The sequence below is a fragment of the Serinus canaria genome, chromosome 20 (assembly GCF_022539315.1).
Source record: "Serinus canaria isolate serCan28SL12 chromosome 20, serCan2020, whole genome shotgun sequence".
NCBI classification, from domain to species: Eukaryota; Metazoa; Chordata; class Aves; order Passeriformes; family Fringillidae; genus Serinus; species Serinus canaria.
In genome coordinates, this window is record NC_066333.1 from 7,817,537 (window position 1) to 7,836,649 (window position 19,113).

Here is a 19,113-nt window from a genome sequence, read left to right on the forward strand (position 1 = left end):
TCAGTTTTCTGCAAAAGAAACACTATTTTTGGGTGGGAATAGGAGCATGGCTCAGGCAAGACTGGAAACAAGGGCAGCTCATTTTTTCCTTATGGCAGGCCTAGCACTTCCAAAGCCAGGTGCTGACCTGGGAAAAGGGTTTGGGTTTGGTGAAAACCTCTCCCTCTTTCCCTGCAGCAGGCCCAATCTCCCTGGAGTGGTGCTCCCACTCTTCAGGTCAGAGTATCCTGGGAGACCCAGCACTGCAGACTGCAGAGGGAAGGAGAAACCATTTTTCTTTCCCAAAAGCCATCACGAATGACTCTGCATCTCACAGCAGAGCTGCTGCCTGTGCCACATGGTCAGAGCTGCTCCAGTGGCAGCAGCTGTGATAAGTCATTAATTTTCCTTTCAAGGAGAGAGGCTGTGCATTGGATTCACCGGGAAAGAGGGAAACAAAAGGCAGCTGGAGGCGGGTAGGAATAAATGGGAGGCAGGAGATATATATACACTGAAAACAGTCTGTGTGTCGGGATAAATGAGGTACAAATCATGCAGGAAATAGCGCTGGAAGAAAGACTGACATGTATTTACCAAACAGGTTTGTCAAAACTCTGGAATAACCATGGGGGAGTGACAAAGGGAACTGGGAATGTCTGGGAAGCACGATGGGCCTGGGGTCCAGACCCAAACTGGGTGCAGATTCTACTCTGGCTGTGAATATTTCCCACATTAACATTTCCCTCCATAAATCCGTATGTGGATCCACACAAGCTGGATGTTTATAGCACAGGCACATGTGCATCTCTGACGCTTCTGGTCCCCACGGGGGTGTCCGCAGCCGACCTTGGGCGCTCCCGGCCGCGGGCAGGGAGCTGCCCAGGAGCCGGTGCCCTGCTGCTCCCCGCACAGGCTGCAGGACGCGGCGCGGGAGCTCCCGAGACGTTTCCTCAGCAAATAATTTGGGAAGGTTGATCTTGACAGTTACAGCAGGAAGCGTGTGGGAAGTGCCATGAGTAACCGGGCTGTGCTGGAGAACGGGACGTGCCGTGCCGTGCCAGCCGTCAGCCTCATCTCCCAGGCCTCCCGGACGCCAGTCACAGCCCGGGACAGCAGCTCGGGGTGGTTGTTGCTGCTTCTCCACCCCAGCCCCATTTCAGTCCCTTCAGAGGGACTAAAATGGGGCACAGAATTCCGGTTTTTTAACGACATTTCTTAATGAAAGTGCGTCACTAATTAGAGGCAGGGCTCTCCTCAGAGCTGTACTGCTTAAAATGAAAACCACAACGCCGGGGGGACTCCAAGGGCCGGGTGGCTGCAGCACGGGGCCGCCCCGGCTCCTCCGCCTTCCTCCTCCTCCTCCTCCGGGGTTACGCGGGGCGAGGAGCCCAGGGCCACAGGGCACAGGGCACACCCGGCCTGCGGGGCTTCGCAGACGGGGAGGGACCCCAAAACCCGGCTGGTTTCTTTTTGTGAGGTGGCTGTGCCGCTCCGGCAGAGGGGAGTTGCCATAGAAACGGGGGGAAACCCGGCGGGGGGGGCGGGGGGAGGCACCCGCGGCGCCGTCGCTTTAAGCTCGCAGAGGAGGGAGCAAATTACGCAGCTGCACGGCTCATCCCTCCCTCCCTTCTCCATCCATCCTTCCCTCCCTCCCTCCCTTCGCCATCCCTCCCTCCTCCATCCCTCCCTCATCCCTCCCTCATCCCTCCAGCGCTCCCGGCCGCCCCGCCGCACCCATGGAGGCCGGCGCAGGTGATGGAAGCGGGGGAGGGCGCGGGGTGCGGGGGGGGGGGGGGGGGGCACCGCACCGGGCACCGCACCGGGCACCCTACCGGGCCCCGCGCCGCCGCCGCTCACCGTCCGCTCTCTCCCTTCCCCGGCAGGTCGCTGAGCCCCCCACCCCGGCGCTGCCGCCCCCGACATCGGCGGGGCCCCGCGCAGGTGAGAGGTGCGGGGCGCGGTGCGGGGGGCGCGGTGCGGGGCCCCGCGGCCGCCGTGACTCATCCCTTTCTGGCTGCAGATCCGGGCTGGGGGAAGGCGGGGGGCGCAGCCGGGTCTGCCAGCGCCGCTCCGCATGGGGGGGGGCGAGAGCGGGGGGGGTCCTGGGCACAGAGTGCTCGGGGAGGGTCACGCATCGGGCCCGCAGCACACCCGCATTGCGTGTGCCAGACCCCCGCGGCACACACCAGACCCGTACTGCTGCACCAGAGCCCACGGTATGCGCTGGACCCCCATGGCACGCACTGCACCCATATCTGACTTACCAGACCCATATCTTATGTACCCTGACCCGCACTGCAAACCCACCTAGACCCCCACCACACCCACCGGTCCTGCTGCACAGCCCTGGAGCCATGTGACATGCACTAGACCCATACAGCAGCATCAGCCATGCATTGCACTCACCAAACCGGCACTGCACTTGCCAGACCTACATCTCATGCACCTGACCCACTTCATTCCCACCAGACCCTCCCTGCACACTCCAGACCCACATCACACCAAACCCATATCTCACTGCACCAGACCCTCGTCACACACATCAGACCCTCCCTGCAAGCACCAGACTCTCACTGCACACCCCAGACCCACATGTCATGTACCAGACCCTCCCTGCATCCACCAACCCCATGTCACATGGACCAGATCCACTTCTCATGCACCAGACTCTCCCTTCAAGCACCAGCCCCACATATGCTTGTGCAGCATCCCAAAGTGTCTCCGGCACCCTGGGCTGTTGCAGGAGCTGAGGCTGCTCTGCAGTTGACATTTTATTATTTAATGGCTTCATGCTCCATCTCCAAAGGGACACAGGAACACCCCAGCGGGTTGATGAGCTGAGTGTTCTGTTCTCCCCACAAGGTCAGCGCTGTGTCTGTCGCACAGAACCCACTGCTGGGTGCCTGTTCTGCTTATAAAATCCGTGTTCCCACCCTCTCTGGGCAATGGGCACGTTGTGCTAGGACCGTGTGCCAGAAGATAAAAATCCTGGTCCCCGGGGGGTCCCAGGGTGGGGGTCAGAGGGGCAGTGCCCGTGCTCCCATCTCGGAGGTGCTGCAGCAGGCAGGAGATGTGGTGTGTGGTTAAAGTAGGCCATCCCAGCGGTGTGGAGACCAGGGCTAATCCCCCGGCACCGCCGTCATTCCCAGCCCTCGCTCAAGGTGGATGGTGGTTAGGGGAGACCTGCTTCCGCCGCGCCGAGGCACGGAGGGGAGGCGGAGCTGTTGCACTGGAAGCTGGGTTTGTCTTCCAGGTTTTTGCCTTTGTATCTCAAAGGAGTGGGCTGTTCCTTGTGCTTCGCACAGCTCAGCTCGGCTCCTGCCAGAACACCTCTGCAGGATGGGCTGTGCTGTGGGATGTCACCTCCATCTCATCCTGCTGACCTTTCTGGCTTGGGGTGAGACCACGGGGTCTGCATCCTTGGGTGTCCCCCTCCTGCTCTCATGCTGCTACAGCACATGTCATGGAGCTCTTTTCCTGTTTCTCTTTGGCTCCAGAGTCCCCAGTAAGAGCCCAGCCTTTGCCCTCTGGTCAAGCACCTTATTTTAGCTAATGAGAGCTGGGAATTGCCACCTCCCCATTTGGAGTTGCAGCCAGGTCAGCTGGAAAAGTGATGAGCTGCATAACCCGAGCTTTCCAAATGGTGTCTGTTTTCCTGTAATCTCTGGATGTCAACTCAGCGTTTTATAACAAACAGGAGAATAAAAGGAGATGCTCCTGCCTTTTGGAATGGGATACAGCCACTCTTAGCAACATGGATTTTTCTGGTGGTGTTGCATAAACAACCCATGGGGTTTGTCTCTGCTTGTGCTTGGAGCACTTAGCTCTGCCCTGAGCTGGATTTAGTGGTGGCCTGGGCAGTGCTGGGTTAGCAGTTGGATTTGAAGGTATTAAAGGTATTTTCCTACCTAAATGGGTCTGTGATTCCATGGTCTCCCTCTGCCTGGGATCCAGGTGAAGCTTTGGGATGAACCCATCTACACTGGGGCAGAGGCTCCCAGCCTCTGGACATATTGCCACATCCTTGTAATCTTCTTGGAGCAAAAGCAAAGCAATCCCTGCATCCCAGAAATCCCCCATGGCAGGAGGAGGAGTGGACATAATCATGGGTGTTTGCCCCCAGCTGCCCAGGTGGTGGCCCCAGTGCTGACTCCCTCCTGCACCAGGACTTCTGCCAGCCCTGGCTGGTGGATCCTACTCTTTCCCATTGCAACCCAGCTGTATCCCAGTCCCTTTTCCAATGCAAGCAGCTCTGGCATTGCCATTGCTCAGGAACAAGGGCTCTGCCTCCCATCCGCTGCTGCTTGTTGGCCACATCCAACCCTTTGCTTATTTTTAGAGTGTAGAAAAGCAGAGCCAGTGTCAGGAAGGCAGGGTAGGTCTTTGGGAGCCCTTTTTGTCCCTTGGAAAAACAAAGCTGTGGTTTCCCTCTCTCTGTTCCCTCTGCTTTTAATCTTGCTCACCCTGGGAGGCTGAAGATGTCCCAGGGGACCCATGGGGACACCACAGTTCTCTCCCAGGTCTCTGCAGTGGGTGAAGCTGCTCTCAGACACCCGGGCTCAGTGCCACCATTGCAAAAGATTCCTCACACAGGATGTGCCAAGGGCAACACAGGAATCCAGCAGCAGGCAGGATGATGGGAGCCTCGACAAAGGAAGCAGTGAGCGAGAAATCCAGGGAAATGTGGCAGCTGCTGGCACAGCAGTGTTGTGCTGAGGGTTGACACTGGCTGTGAGCTGCAGGCTCTCACACCTCTCTGTTCCCTGTGGGGATGGGGTGAACTGGCAGCAGCTGGATCCCTCTGAATCCCACAGAAGCTGAGCTTTGGAAGCTGATGGGAGCAAACTCTTGAGCCTGCAGCCATGAAACCCTCAGAGGAACAAGCTGAGGAGCCATTGGAGGCTTCACTGGGCCAGGGATGAGGGTCTCTCCAGAGGTCCTGTGTCCCTGTTTCCCATGTGAGAAGCATCTTGGAAGGGCCATACCTGCCCAGCCTGGTTTGTCCATCACTGCCACAGCCAGGGGATCCAGCAAGGAGTGGGGAAGTGGCAGGATTTGAGGCAAAGAAGCATCTCTGGGGTAGTGATCCAGCTGAGCCTGGGGAAGTCTTCCTTTGGGGCACCAGGGTGAGCCCCCACTCTGTCCATGCTCTGCCATCCATCACTCTCACAGTGTGATCAGTTGTTCAGCAGGAGCTGGGGACCCACCAGAAGATGAGCCCCATGGTGTCACCCCCTGGTGACAGAGGCAGTGTGGGGGAGTTGTCCTGATTCTGCATCCCAGCCCTCTGTGGGGGATCCTCTTTCTCATGCTGTAGCTCCGACTGTTTCCTTATCAAGGCCCATTGCTTTTATTTATCAGGAATTCTCCAGGCTAATTCCTCTGCGTGGAACAAACCCTGGTTTGTGCTGTTGTTTGTAAAAGCTCTGCCCTTCTGCTCCACATGTGCTGGAGCCTCACAGGGAGTTTTGCTGTCAGCAGCACCAGCAGCACGCTGGTCTTTGCAATGGGCAGTGTCCACCCTGCTGAGCCCTCAAGCTGCATTTTAGGGGATTTGCAGGGAGCTGGAACACAGGCAGGTAGCTTGCAGGACAATCTCCGGGTTTGGTGTGAGTTGGAGTGTCAGACCCTGGCCCGTGCTGACATTCCCAGGTGGGAAGGGCACACACAGAGGTGCTGTGATGAGCAGGCTCCCCCAGTTTGGAGACAAGCCAGTGCCCCCCAGGTCACCTTGGTCTTGGTCCATGAATTGCCCTGACCACCCCTGCTGTTGAGACAGGCTGAGAGAGCTGGTAGAGACCTTAAGAGCCTCTTTCACTGCCTCAAGGGGTTCCAAGAGAGCTGGAAAGAGACTTTGGACAGGGACATGGAGTGGCAGGACAAGAGAATGGCTTCCCACTGCTAGAGGGCAGGATTAGGTGGGATGTTTGGAAAAAATTCTTCCCTGTGAGGGTGATGAGGCCCTGGCACAGGTTGCCCAGAGAAGCTGTGGCTGCCCCATCCTCGGAAATGTTCAAGGCCAGGTTGGACAAGGCTTGGAGCAGCCTGGGATAGTGGAAGGTGTCCCTGCCCATGGCAGACAGTTGGAATGAGATGGTCCCTTCCAACCCAAACCATTCTGTCTTTTTAACCCTCTGCTGTGGGCAGGGATGCCACCCACTAGACCAGGGTTAATCCTGGATTTCCCCTCATTTTCCTGGTGAGGTTCCATTGGTGCTGCAGCTACTCATCCTGGTCCCTCCTGGAGGTAATTCTGAGTGCAGATCTGTGATTTCCTCTGCCTTTAGTAGCCACATTCCACATGGGAAGGTGTGTGTTCAGCTTTGAATCTGCTCACCCTGCCTGTCCTGGGCAGCCTCTGGGCACAGTGATGCTTCTGGGGACACTGAAGTGGCCCATTGATCCTTTGGGAATAATGACAATTTATTATCACAGATTAAATTCCAGACAACCTGGGTGCTATGGGAGGTATCAAGCCTTGGTGTGGGCACCAGGCAAGTCTGCAGCAGTGGGAAGAGGAGGAGGAAATGAGGTCCCCAGACATGAGGCCAAATCCAGGTGTCCCCACAGAGCCATCCCAGGCTGTGATGCTGGCAGCAGGTGCCTGGGGTGTGGTGTGGGGTGCTCTCAGGAGCCCCATGTCCTGGACACACACGTGCCATCTGCAGTGCTGGCACTTGCTGGGGCATAGAGGGACCCCTTCACAGATCAGTGTGCCATGAGGGTGACCTTGACATGAGTGGGGAAGATCCAGGTACAACTGAGCTGATGATTGGCATGCCTGGGATTATATCAGATATCGCTGGACTGCAGGGAGAGGGTGAGGAATCAACCCTCTCAAATCTCCCTAAATCCCTGCTCGAGAACTGTGCTGCTGGAGGGTGACAGAGAATCCTGGAGGATGCTCCTGCCAGCCTCAGGCCACGCATGGCTCTCGGTGGATGCTGATTCACGCTGCTGCAGTGGCAGAGCTTGCTGCCCACTTGGGAACAGTGATCCAGCAGGACACAACACTGCCTTTTCCAGCCCAGGTCATCTCCTGGCAAATCCATCCCAGGTGGGAGCAGCAGGATCCTCAAATCCTTCTTGCAGTGTCCCAGGTGTGCTGGCACCCCTCTGTCATGGGGCACTGTGCCTGCTGGGACCTGGGACCTCACAGCACCAGTGCTCTGGTTTGGGGATCAAGGAGCAGCAAATCCTGGACAGAGGAGGGACCTGAGCTGGCCAGGGTGGGTTTTGAGGTACCCTCAAAAAAAAAAAAAAAAAAATAATCTGGGGTTGCAAATGTAGAAGGCTGCCCTGGGGTGAGCTGGATGTGCCCCCCTTTCTGTTCTGCCTCCCCTGTTGTCCCACTCCTTGCACTCCCCTGGAGCAGGGCCAGCAGCATGGAGTGTTTCCTGTCACCCATCGATTGTCTGTTGGCAGGTCCCATATCCTGTATTGCTCTGCCAAAATCTGAGATAAATGCTGGCATTGTGAATGGGTCTGGGGATGGGGGGGCTGGGGCCCGTGCTGCCCCCATCCCTGTTGGTCTCTGGCAGTCTGGGAGCACAGTGGGGATCCCAGAGGTGCCATGGATTGATCAGGAGGATGTGGGTGCTGAGCAGATGCTTCCCTCATTCCTCACATCCTGCGTGTGCCCAAGGTGCTGCAAGCCTCTGGATCTGGCCTATTTATTTACAGGAAAGAGGGCTCAATGTTTCCCTAGGGATTAGCAGCTGCTGCCTCATCATGCAGGGATCTGTTCTTCCTCACCTGATTTCACTGCTGAATGGGGGATTTGCACTTAATTAAGGAAAAGCAGGCACCCAGCCCACTGCAGGGAGAGCTGCCTGCCCGGGGAGCTCCATGGCTGGGTCAGAGCCCTTGTAACATCTCTGCCCCCAGTAATGCCCCCACTGCAGGCACTCTGTGTCCCTGTGGCATTGCCCTGCTTCCTGACAGGGATGGGGATCTGGGAGCAGGGGGAAGTTTGTCCCATGATGAGAAAGGGGCTTCAGACCATGGGCAGGCACCTGCTCTGCTTCTGATCTGCCTTTGAAATTAAGAACACCCTTGCCCTGTGCCCACAGGATCCCAGTGGGACCACAGGCATGCAGCATTCTGGCACTTCTGGGCTATGGGAGACAAGTGGGAAGCACAGGCCAGGTGTGCAGGGCACGTTGTCCTTATCTGTCCCTGTACTGGTGGCCCTGGGGACTATACTAATGCCCTGGTGCCAGGGCTCACCCCACAGGGGCCCCATCTCATCAGGGCCATTTTCCTGCCTTCATCTGCTCTCTCTGTTGCCTTTGCCTGCAGTTCCCTGTGCCCAGGAGCCGTGGCACTGTGGCCATGTCCGTGCCGGGGAGCAGACGCGCGTCCACAGGATCACGAAGGTGAATATGCTTCAGCCTCTGGCCTCGGGACTGGACTCCAGCGCCTGCAGACGGGATGAGACGCTCCCCACGATCCCCACACCTCCACCACCAGCTGCCACTTCGCAGCACGAACCCCCAGCCCAGCTTTCGGGGGTTTGCATGGCACTGCCCGCTGCACAGCACTTCCCTGTCCGTGCATGCAGCTCCCCGAGTGCTGCACGCCCTGTCCCTCTGTCCGTCTGTGCCACAGCCAGGACCGACCCCTCCGTCCGTCCAGGCGAAGGCAGGCAGTGGTGGAGAGCACTGGGTTGGGGCAGTGAAACTGGGAGGTATGTTAGCCCTTGGAAAATGTCTCCTTGAGCTGAGTGGTAAAGAGAGAAAAAGAGGAAAAAAGCATTTATTCCCCTGCCAATGTCTCCATGACCTGGACTGCCATTATGGAGGTGCGGGCTCAGCGTGGGCAGGGAGAAGAGGCAGAGCTGCCCACGTCTAGGTGATGCTCTGGCAGATGTGGCTTGAGCTATGCTGGGACCGTGCTCCCAGGGGACTCTTATGGGGCTCCCAAGGGGCTTCCAAGGGGATCCCAGGGGCTCCCAAGGTCCTCGGTGCGAGGATGCTGTGCCAGCATCCATGGGCTACCACGCCAGGGAAGGGGGAGCGGGTGGAGGACATCCCCCCCAGCCCTGCCTTTGTGCCCGTCACCATGTCCGTGCGATTTTGATCCCTGCTGTTTGTTTTGTCCTTTTGTCTTGTGTGTTCTCGGTGTGGTGGTTGGCAGTCGCGGGGTTTATGGACGGAGTGGCTTTGCCTCCTTCTTTAAGTCTTCAGCGCCCTCAGCCACTCGGCCTGAGACACAGCCTCTTCTCCCTGCCTCCAGGCGCCCCTCGCCCCCCGGGAGGGACACCTACGGCACCTCCTCGCTGAGCAGCAGCAGCAATTCTGGCTCCTGCAAGGGCAGCGACAGCAGCCCCACCCCAAGGTAACCCATCACCCGTGGCCCCAGGGCGGCTGCTGGGTGCCCCCGGGCAGGGGGAGCAGTCCCCCCGTGCTGCCGGTGCCGGTGCCAGCAGGGACAGGAGCGCAGGGGCCGCTGGAGCGAGGCTGTGCGCTTGGTGGCTGGGGGAGCCGGAGCTGGTGGAGCTGCTGGTGTGTCTCACAGACCCTCACTACCCTCCTCCTCCAAACCTCTCCGCCGCCGTTGTTGTGTCGTCTCCTCCCTGTCCCCCCGCCTGCCACCCAGGGATTCCCCGACCTCTTCCCTCCGTCCTGCTGTGGCCGTGGCTTGCACGCTGCACGCTCCCTCCCGCCACTCCTGCATTCCAAGGAGCACCCGGATCCTTCCAGGTCGAAGGCACGAGGGCAAGAGCTTCGCTTCCATCCCCTTGTGTTGCCCGGCAAAGGTTTGGCAAGAGCTGGTGGCCCCCCGGCTTCTCAGCAGGAAGCTCCGGGTGTGTTGGAGCACAAACAGCTGGCCCTGAGCTGTGGGATGGGTGCCAGCCCCAGCTCTCCAGGCACAGCAGCCTGTGGTGCACTGCTCATCGCCTCCCTGTCCACCTACCCCCTGCCAGCTCCCAGAGGTGGAATCGTTCTGGGAGGATCTGAGGGGCCCGAGGGTGACATGGTGAGCAGGTCCCATGCGTGCTGTGGCCAGGGCCCTCCTCCTGCCATGGGGCATTCCAAGGCATGGATGCTTGGAATGCATCCTCTCTCACACAGTGCTTCTGGACATGGCTAAAGGCTGCTGGGCTGATGGACATCATGCAGGGGGGCTTTGGGATGCCTCCTTTCCATTCATAGGGAGTTTGGTCCCCCCACTGTCATGCCAGAGCCACTCGTACAGCTCCCACCTCTCCATGTGCCTCCCAGCTTGGCCGTGGAGCCCTGTCCCTGGCCAGCCCTTGCTCTCTGCACTGTCCCAGGCTTTGGGCCAGAAATGTCACTTCATTTGCCCCAGTGACAGTGGTGGCATAAGGAGGGTCCAGACATGCTGCTGGCCCAGCCCAGAGCAGATGCTGGATTTCCTGGCTTGCTCTCCATGGGCAGGACAGCCACTATCTCCATCCCAAACCCTTCCATTCCCCATCTTGTGCCTCCATCTCTGATGGGTCTGATCGCACCCTGGGGGTCTCCATCCACATCAGTTGTTTCCAGGAAAGTCGCTCTGGGCACACAGAGACCTTGGTGGCCCTGATTCTGTTCGTGGCCCAGCAAAGTCCCCAGCACCACAGAGCACTCAGCACCTGACAGCAGCACCGGTGTGTCCAGGAGCTGCACCCACCCTCCTGCCATGGCACAGCACTGAAGAAACCCACCTTCTCTGTCCTGCCAGACGCACAGCACACAAGACACCCACCCTGCCCCTCTCACCAGGGCACAGCACCCTCATGCACCCATCCTGCCCCTCCTGCTCTCAGAGCTCCTTTGGGGTGTATTGCACTCCAAGAGCAGGCCTTAGAACCCCTGGGTCAAGCCTGTGCTGACCCTGGCACTGGCAGTGGGTGACATCTGTGTCCCTGCAGGCGCTCGTCCAAGTACAACCTCTGCAGTGACAACCATGGGATAAAGCCGCCGACGCCGGAGCAGTACCTGACTCCCCTGCAGCAGAAGGAGGTCTGCATCCGGCACCTGAAGGCTCGCCTGAAGGACACACAGGAGCGGCTGCAGGACAGGTGAGCTCATGGGAAGGGTGCCACCACCAGCCATTGCCACCCACTGTGGCAGCTCCTGCCTGAGACTGGTCCTTCTGGGTGTCTCAGTTCCCAGCATGGCACCTCGTCCTCGTGCTCGTGCCCTAGGACCGAGGTCACAGCTGTACCATGGCATTGCTGGCATGTGGGATCTGGCACTGCTGCCTGTCCCACCTAGGAGCTGCAGATTTGGGGACTGGGGAGGCCCACGGCCTACCTGCAGTGGCTGCATTCTCCCCTTACCCTGTTTAAGTCCCTGCCATGCTTTTGCTGAATTTCAGCGTCAGAGGGTGGCTAATCCCCATCTGCTCCTCTCAGGCTTAGGCACAGCCCGGCCGCCGTGCCAGCTGCCACACGCCCGCCTGGGGCACCTGCCCACCCCCACTCAGCCCTCAGGAAACCTGGGCACTGCAGCCTCTGGAGAGAAGGCTGAGCATCACTTGCAGGGATCCCTGAGCTCCCACTGCTCCAAACAGGGCTGCCAGAGGGCCCTGAGCATCAGTCTTGAGGGTTCCTGAGCATAAATCCTGAGAGTCCCCGAGTATCACTCCTGAGGGTCCCTAAGCATCCATCCTTGGGGTCCCTGAGCATCACTCCTGAGGTCCCGAAGCACCACTCCCGGGAGTCCCTGAACATTGCTCCTGAGGCTCCCTGAGCATCATTCTGAAGCTCACTCCTAAGGGTCCCTAAACCATTGGATCCATCCCTTGTTCCCAGTTGGGAATGTTACTGGGTGATGTGGTTGCAGCCCAGTGCTGGGCACAGGGGACAGGGCTGTCTCTGCAGCCCCCTCAGCGCCGCGGTGGTGCCCTCCCGTCTCCGCAGGGATGCTGAGATCGAGGATCTGAAGACGCAGCTGTCACGGATGCAGGAGGACTGGATCGAGGAGGAGTGCCACCGCGTGGAGGCCCAGCTGGCGCTGAAAGAGGCTCGCAAGGAGATCAAGCAGCTGAAGCAGGTCATCGACACAGTGAAGAACAACCTATTGGAGAAGGACAAAGGCCTCCAGAAGTATTTTGTGGACATTAACATCCAGAACAAGAAGCTGGAGACGCTGCTGCACAGCATGGAGGTGGCACAGAATGGGGCGCTGAAGGAGGAGGGCGCCGGCGAGTCGGCCGGGGGGTCCCCGGCCCGATCCCTCACCCGCAGCTCCACCTACACCAAGCTGAGCGACCAGGGAGCCGGGGACCGCAACGTGGGCGGCTCGCAGACCATCTCGCTGGACGAGGGTGCCGACAGCGGCTTCGTGGGGATGGAGGAGGCTCCGGGCCACACGGACCCGCTGGAGGTGGGGGGTGAGCCCGGCACCCGCCTGCCCCCCAGCAACACCTACGAGAAGGTGCTGGGACTGCGGAGCAGCGTGGAGGCAGGGGTGCAGGCCAGCTGCATGCAGGAGCGGGCCATCCAGACGGACTTCGTGCCCTGCCAGCCCGACCTGGACACCATCCTAGAGAAGGTGATGAAGTCGCAGGCTTGCAGCTTGGGCAGCCCCACCTCCGCCTGGGTCTCTGAAATGGAAGACACGATGCCCGTCCCCGAGCTCGCCAACCCCACCGGGACCACGGACCTGATGGTGGCCGAGCCCGACGCCGCCACGGCGGCTGCCAGTGCCGAAGGGGGTGTCCCCTGCAACCCGGCGGTGCGGCAGCCCCCTAGCGCCAGCCCCTCGGTGGCCATCGCCTGCGTGGCGGAGGAGGAGCTGATGGAAGTGACCGGCTGCGAGAACAACCCTTCCAAGAGCTACTGGAGCCGCCACTTCATCGTGGATCTGCTGGCGGTGGTGGTGCCGGCGGTGCCCACGGTGGCCTGGCTGTGCCGCTCGCAGCGGCGGCAGGGCCAGCCCATCTACAACATCAGCTCGCTGCTGCGGGGCTGCTGCACCGTCGCCCTGCACTCCATCCGCAGGATGGGCTGTCGCCCCGTCGCCAGCCCCGGCCCCGGAGGCACTGCCCAGCCCTGACCCCTCCGACGCCCTCCACCCGCCCCACGGACCCGACTGCTGATTGTAAAGCCCCGGCGTGGCACTGGCGGGTGGGAAGGGGCCGAGGGGTCTGTGGGCGCATCGAGGTGTGCTGCCCCCCCCCGCCCCCAGCTCCTGGAGGAGGGAAAGAACCGTTGTTGGAAAAGGGGTGTTGGCACCCAGCGTCACCCCCCGCCGATGGACTCCCCTGCATGTGCCTCTGGCTGCGGGGGGCTGCACCCGCCAGGGGGGGTCTCCCTCCTTCGCACTTGCTTTTTGTTTCTCGCCGGGTTATCCCCGGGGCCAGCCGTGCCACGGACGGGTGATGGCGAGGAGCCGCTGGCAGCGTGGAGCGCTGGGGATGCAGCGGCTCCTGGCTCCAGGAGCGGGGTCTGTCTGTGGGCAGGGGGTTGGGGGTTCCTGTCCAGACACAGGGATCAGCTCCGGAGAGGTTCGGGCCAGCCCCCCATTCCCTAGGACATGCCTCCCCACACTGGGATGGAACTGGGCTGCAGATCACGCACGGAACCCCCCGAGGAAGCCGTGGGCTCTCCCTCCCTTTGCTTTGCACTATATTCACTTTTTTTTGGGTACAGACTGAAGCCCGTCTGTTGGGACTCTGGCTGTCGGGGAGTGGGACCGGGCCCTCCTGCAGTTCTGTCAGCCGTGATGCCGGTGATCCCACCATGTGCTGGAGCTCGGATGCCTTTGCTGGGGTGCTGGCAGTGCCGTGCAGGCAGAGCCAAGCCCTTTGCCGCCCCGGCCCACCCAAACCCCTGCTTTGCTGGCGGCCTCTGGAAAAAAATGCCTTTTTTTTGTTGTTCTTGAAACACAAAGACAGCAAGGATTGCTCAGCGGGGCTGTTGGGGTGCGGGACTTGGGGCTCCCCCGTGCCGCACTCCCACCCCACGAATGTCTGTGGTTTCTTCGTGACTTGAACTAACAGTGTTTCCCCCCAACCCCAACCCAAGCCCACTCCCCACCCGTGGGTGCCACCGGCCAGGTGCCCTGGCAGCCGGTGATGCTCCACACGCCGGTGTTCAGTGGTCCCCAGAGGGGCACGTGCCAGATCCTGTGTGCCCCACACTTCCCTGCATCCCCCTTCTGCCAGCTTTGCCCGTGCTGGGGGGCAGTGGGGACAGCAGCTCTGCCACCAGCACAGCATCAGGTGCTGGGGGAAGGATTTGCGGAGCAGCAGTGTCCAGGCAGCCGGGGCAGATGTAAGTGGAGCTGGGATATTCGCCTCTCGTGCAATGTATTTGTGGATCTGTGTACACGTCTGTTAGGCTATCCAAAGCTTTGCCAAGAAATAAATGTAACGACTATATTTGAAAGACAAATCTATATAATATATTTTTTAAATACAGAACTGAAAAAGCTGTAACCCCCCTCTTCTTGTTTCCCCTGTCCTGTACTCACTGTCTGTGGTGGATGTAATAAATGTCGCTGGGTCTGTGTCTGCTTTGGCTGGAGCCAGCCCTTGGCATCTGCCCTGAAGGGGTGGCCCAAGCAGGGACACGGGGACAGTGGAACCCTGGTACAGGCTATCTGCCCCATCCTTGCTGAGGAGAGGAGGAGCCGCCCAGCAGCCACCAGACTCTGACAGCATAAGGGGTTTTGTGCTAGAATAGCTCCTTTGGAGGTGCTGTGGGGTCCTCTCAGCAGGCCCTCTGGGCTTCCAGCATCAGGTCCCGGAACAGCAGTGATAGTGTCACAGGTCAGGGATGGAGTGGTCCATGGACGACTTCACCAGCCCTGATGAGAGCCTGAGCAAAGGGAAGAAAGGTCGATGGGGGGAACCCGGGGGTCCCTGTGGGGTGTGGGGGTCCTCGTAGCCCCACGCTCTCACCGTTTGACCATGTGCTCGTAGATCACGGTGGGGATGATGGTCAGTGTCACCACGTTCCCAGCCCCTGCCAGCACCTCCATGAGCTGCTTATCCTGCAGGAGAAGGGGGGGCGGGCGGTCTGTGAGGTGCCCAGCTTTGCTCAGTATCCCACTCCCTCCTGGATTCTCTGGCCACATCCTCGACTCCCCAGGCATGTCCTGCACCCCCAGGGCCCAGCCCTACCTTCATGCCGATGACGTTCTGGCCATTCACCTCACAGATGCAGTGGTGGGTGAGGAGCCCATTGCGGGCAGCCGAGCTGTCCTTGGCCAGCGACACAATCTTCCCCTTCTTCACCACGATGCCGATGTGGCCGGTGCTGTCCTTGTGCACGGTCACGGTGCGCTGGAAAGGCCTGTGGGGAGAGCACCGTCAGTGCTGCCAGCACCACTGCCACCCCACCGGTGCCACCAGGCACTCACCTGTCTCTCACCACCATGACGATTTTTTCAGGGTTCGCCTTCTTCAGCGCACGCTGTGCTTTGTCACTGCTCCAGCCCGCACAGTTCTTGCCGTCAATCTGCAGCACCTGGTCCCCGAAGCGCAGCCCCACCAGCGCTGCTGGCGAGTTGGCCTTCACCAGCTGCACGAAGATGCCCTGGGGACACAGTGGAGTGGTGGCACAGGGCTGGCACAGGGCCCAGTGGCCGTGCCGTGCACCGTGGTATGCCATGCCATGCCATCTGCACCCTGCTGTGCTGTGGCACGCTGTGACATTTAATGCCACACACTGCTGTGTTGTGATACACTGCCACGTCATGCTGTGCTCTACTGTCATGCTTATGCCATGTCACATCATGCCATGACACAGTCCCGTGCCATGCCCTGCCCCGTGCCAGCCCAGCCCCTCACCTGGTCGACATTCTTCAGCTGCAGCCCCGTCTTGCCCCGCTCGTCCTTGCACAGGTGGATCTCCCGCACGCCCGGCTTGATCTCTGCCCGCCGCAGCCCTGCGCTGTTCCCGCTCAGGGGGGCAACCAGCTGGCCTGGGGAGGGCCCGACGGGGGTCAGTGCCTGCGGGGGAGCTGGGGGTCAGTGGGGACAGGGGGGACACAGGGCCCTGTGCACCTCAGCCCTTGGGAGCACTGCATCCCTTTCTCAGGCAGGATGAGGAAGCAGAGGGAGCCCTGCTCTGGCATGGGGAGCCATGGGGCAGGGAGCTGCCAGCACAGACACCTACGGTGCTGCCTTCCTTGTGCAGGTTCTTCTGGATCTCCTCGCTGGAGAGCGCCAGCCCCATGTAGTTCTCCAGCTCGGCCAGGTTGGGGTACAGCACAGGAGGCTCTGAGGGACATACCAAGGGTGGTCTGAGATCCTGGGGCCCCCAACCCACAGCCAATGCCCCCTCCATCCCAAGAGCCCTCTCAGACCATGGGCCAGCAAAAAGAGACCCCAAAATCCCATCCCCAATCCATGCACTGAGCTGTGGGGGGATCTCAGCTGAGCCCCCCACACTGAGCACCACTGCACACCCAGACAGCCCCTGCGCAGAGTGAGCTGATCATGTCCCACCTTACCAGTGCCTGAGGCGAGCTTCGGCTTCTCTGTGACCACTGTGGTGGCGGGGGTCCTCACCCCAGCTGCTGCCTGTGCCTGCCAAGAGACAGGGTGCTCAATGCTGTGCCCCCCACCCTGGGGACCCTCTGAGGTGAGACCCCACAGGGACCCATGGGGGTCTGCTCACCCCCTGTAACACTGCTGAGCTGGCACTGACCTGCAGGACCTGGTGGCCCTTCATGTCCTCCAGGGAGGGGTAGAGTGTTGCCATCGCTGCTGCTGTCTGGGGACAGGGATGGAGTGGTTCAAGGACTGGGCTGCCTTTCTCCAAGTATCCCTCCCAGCCCATGTACCGGAGATGGGCTGTCACCTGGAGTCTCCAGTGTGACTCAAGGCTATGTCACCAGGGCCACCACCACCACCACTTCCTGGTGGCTGGGACACGGATGGCTGTGTGCCGGGCAGGTCCTGCTCCCCATGTCCATCTGCCCCACAGAGCCATCCCAATACCATCCAGACAGGGGAGGGGGGATTCCCATGGGAATGGCCCCCTTGCCCCTCATCAGACCCCTCTGCTCCCCATGTCCAGCTGGCCACTGGGTCCATTCCAGCATTACCCAGACACAGCAGTTAGATGTCCCATGGGAACAGCCCCCATACACACCAGCAGCCCCCTCTGCACCTCATGTTGTGCCCAAGGCTGTGCCCCGCCAAACCTACTCTATGGCATCTTGTGCCCCAAAAAGCATAATCCAAAACTCATTGTGTAGGGGCCAAATCCAGACCCAGCTCTGAGCCCTGTGGGAACCAGGCAGGATCCCACCTGCAGCCCAGGGATAGCAGCAGCATCCAACAGACAAGACCCCCCCAAGTCCAACGCTGGCGCCCCTGGACTCACCTGCCAACAGCTCCCAGATCCTTGTGACACCCTCTGCCTGGCCCCTGGGTTTTATAGCCAGGCCCAGCCCAGGGAGGGGCCAGACAGCCTCAGCTGATTGCACCCCCGCTAGGTAGGGCACAGGTGAGGAAGAGGAAGAAGATGAAGGCAACAATGCACACAGCCCTGACACTACAGGGGTGGGACAGGGATTGGATTAGGGACAGGGATTGGATTAGGGGCAGGGATGGCTTTCTGTAGGTTTGGGCATCCTGGGAGAGCAGGGATGGGACTTAACCCCCCCCCCCCCATGGAGCCTCCCCCCCCCGCACCACCTCTCCTGCCACCCCCAGCACATGGCTTGGCTCCCAGACTGGGACCCCCCCCATTATCCTCCCTGGGCTCCACAGGCCCTGCTCGGGGGTGAAGGGGGGGTCCCCACCGTGATCCCCTGCGTGGGTGGTGGCTCCCACTGACACCTCTCTGCCCTGGCACATGGGGCTGACGCGGCTGTGACTGGGATCCCGTGTCCCACACCCTTCCCAACGTCACCTGGGACATGTGCCAGCTGTGGGAGTCCCATGCTGCAGGTGGAGAAACTGAGCCAGCACAGAGCTCAGTTGGGGTGGCCGTGGCATCTTGCTGCCATGGGCCATCACCATGCCACCTGGGGATCCAGCCTTCCAGCAGTGATATTCTGCTGTCAGCACTGAGGATGCCATGGGACACCGTGTCCCCAGGGGCTGGGCAGGGGGTGCTGAGGTCACTCAGGCAGGCCTGGACCGGATGGCACCAGCCCAGAGCTGCCCGGCATGGGGCCAGTCTCTCTGTGGAGCCGCAGCCAGGCACACCCCAGCTCCCTGTGCCTCTGCTCTGGCGTGCCAGGCCAGGAGGAAGTGTTTTATTTACAGGTGTTATTTTTAGCTGGATGGTGCCCAGCTGCCTTGACCAGCCCAGGACAAGAACAGCCTGAATGCCAGCGACAGAGGGAGTCCTACACAGACAGAGAGAATTGTTTCCTGGAGCCTGTTCATTCCCTGAAACCCTCATCCCCACAAAACCACAGCTGTAAGGACTCACACCCCACCTGCACTCGTGGATGCTTTAGGAGCTCTGCAGGGGCTGAGGGCCCAAGGGCAGGAGGCTTCCCTCAGCTTCCCTCCTGCCCTGGCTTAGCCCCAGCCAGAAGCCATGTCACTGCTGGCACTGGTTAATAATTAAAGGAAATGCTTTGCAGGAAGAGAAACATAAACTGGCCTCAAGCTTCCACCCAGAAACGGCCACAGCAAAGGACAGAGCAGGGTGCTGGTGCCCCCCAAGCTCCTGTTCTGCTTAATTGAGCCGCATTTAAGGGCAGTGCTCATTCCTGCAGGGCCCTGTCCAAGCACCAGTGCTCCTGGATGCATCCCAGTGGCTGAGCTGCTCCTGCCCCAGCGCCACTGCTCCCTCCAGGACCCATTACACACAAACTTTGCTTGGCAGCTGGGACAGGCTGCGTTATTGATCGTGGCTGTGCTATCAGTTGTGGCACACTGATCAAAGGTTGTCAGCAGAGGAACAAGGCACTGGCCCTGAGCAGGTCCTACACACACAGCACCCACAGCTACAGCAGCAAAGCCCAAAGCAGGTGATGTGCTGTGCCCCATGTGCCATGTCCAGCTTTCAAAAACAACTGAAATCCTGAAAGGTGCAAAGAAAGGCTTCCCTGGAGCTACAAGGACCATGGGAACATGCATCCTTCTATCCTTCATGCTTCCAGTCCAGGCTGAGTCACAGCCACAAGGGCATGAGGCTGTGAGGGCAATGCTTAATAGGTTATGGTGAGGCAGTTAATTATGTAAATTCCAGCAGGCCGCCATCAC

The 19,113-nt window shown here is 60.1% G+C and overlaps 2 protein-coding genes across 3 annotated transcripts; one reads left to right on the forward strand and one right to left on the reverse strand.

Annotated features, from left to right (window-relative positions):
- The first annotated feature begins 1,361 nt into the window (after positions 1-1,361).
- SNPH (syntaphilin) lies at positions 1,362-13,005 on the forward strand. Of its 2 annotated transcripts, none has more exons than XM_050982088.1 (6): positions 1,362-1,456; positions 1,863-1,920; positions 8,281-8,357; positions 9,118-9,318; positions 10,859-11,008; positions 11,852-13,005. In XM_050982088.1, exons 3-6 carry the CDS (start codon positions 8,314-8,316, stop codon positions 12,987-12,989), a joined length of 1,533 nt encoding a protein of 510 aa, XP_050838045.1. In that variant the 5' UTR covers positions 1,362-1,456; positions 1,863-1,920; positions 8,281-8,313; the 3' UTR covers positions 12,990-13,005. The 2 variants fall into 2 exon arrangements, with proteins under 2 accessions (XP_050838045.1, XP_030089439.1); XM_030233579.2 differs by lacking the exon at positions 1,362-1,456 and adding an exon at positions 1,634-1,731.
- A 1,294-nt stretch (positions 13,006-14,299) lies between these two features.
- SDCBP2 (syndecan binding protein 2) lies at positions 14,300-17,569 on the reverse strand. The gene is made up of 9 exons (XM_018917299.3): positions 17,273-17,569; positions 16,592-16,657; positions 16,395-16,470; positions 16,058-16,161; positions 15,730-15,891; positions 15,300-15,475; positions 15,061-15,232; positions 14,839-14,930; positions 14,300-14,755 (listed from the first exon to the last, which is right to left on the reverse strand). The coding sequence occupies exons 2-9, from the start codon at positions 16,643-16,645 to the stop codon at positions 14,701-14,703; spliced, it is 891 nt and encodes a 296-aa protein (XP_018772844.1). The 5' UTR covers positions 16,646-16,657; positions 17,273-17,569; the 3' UTR covers positions 14,300-14,700.
- Between the last annotated feature and the right edge of the window lie 1,544 nt (positions 17,570-19,113).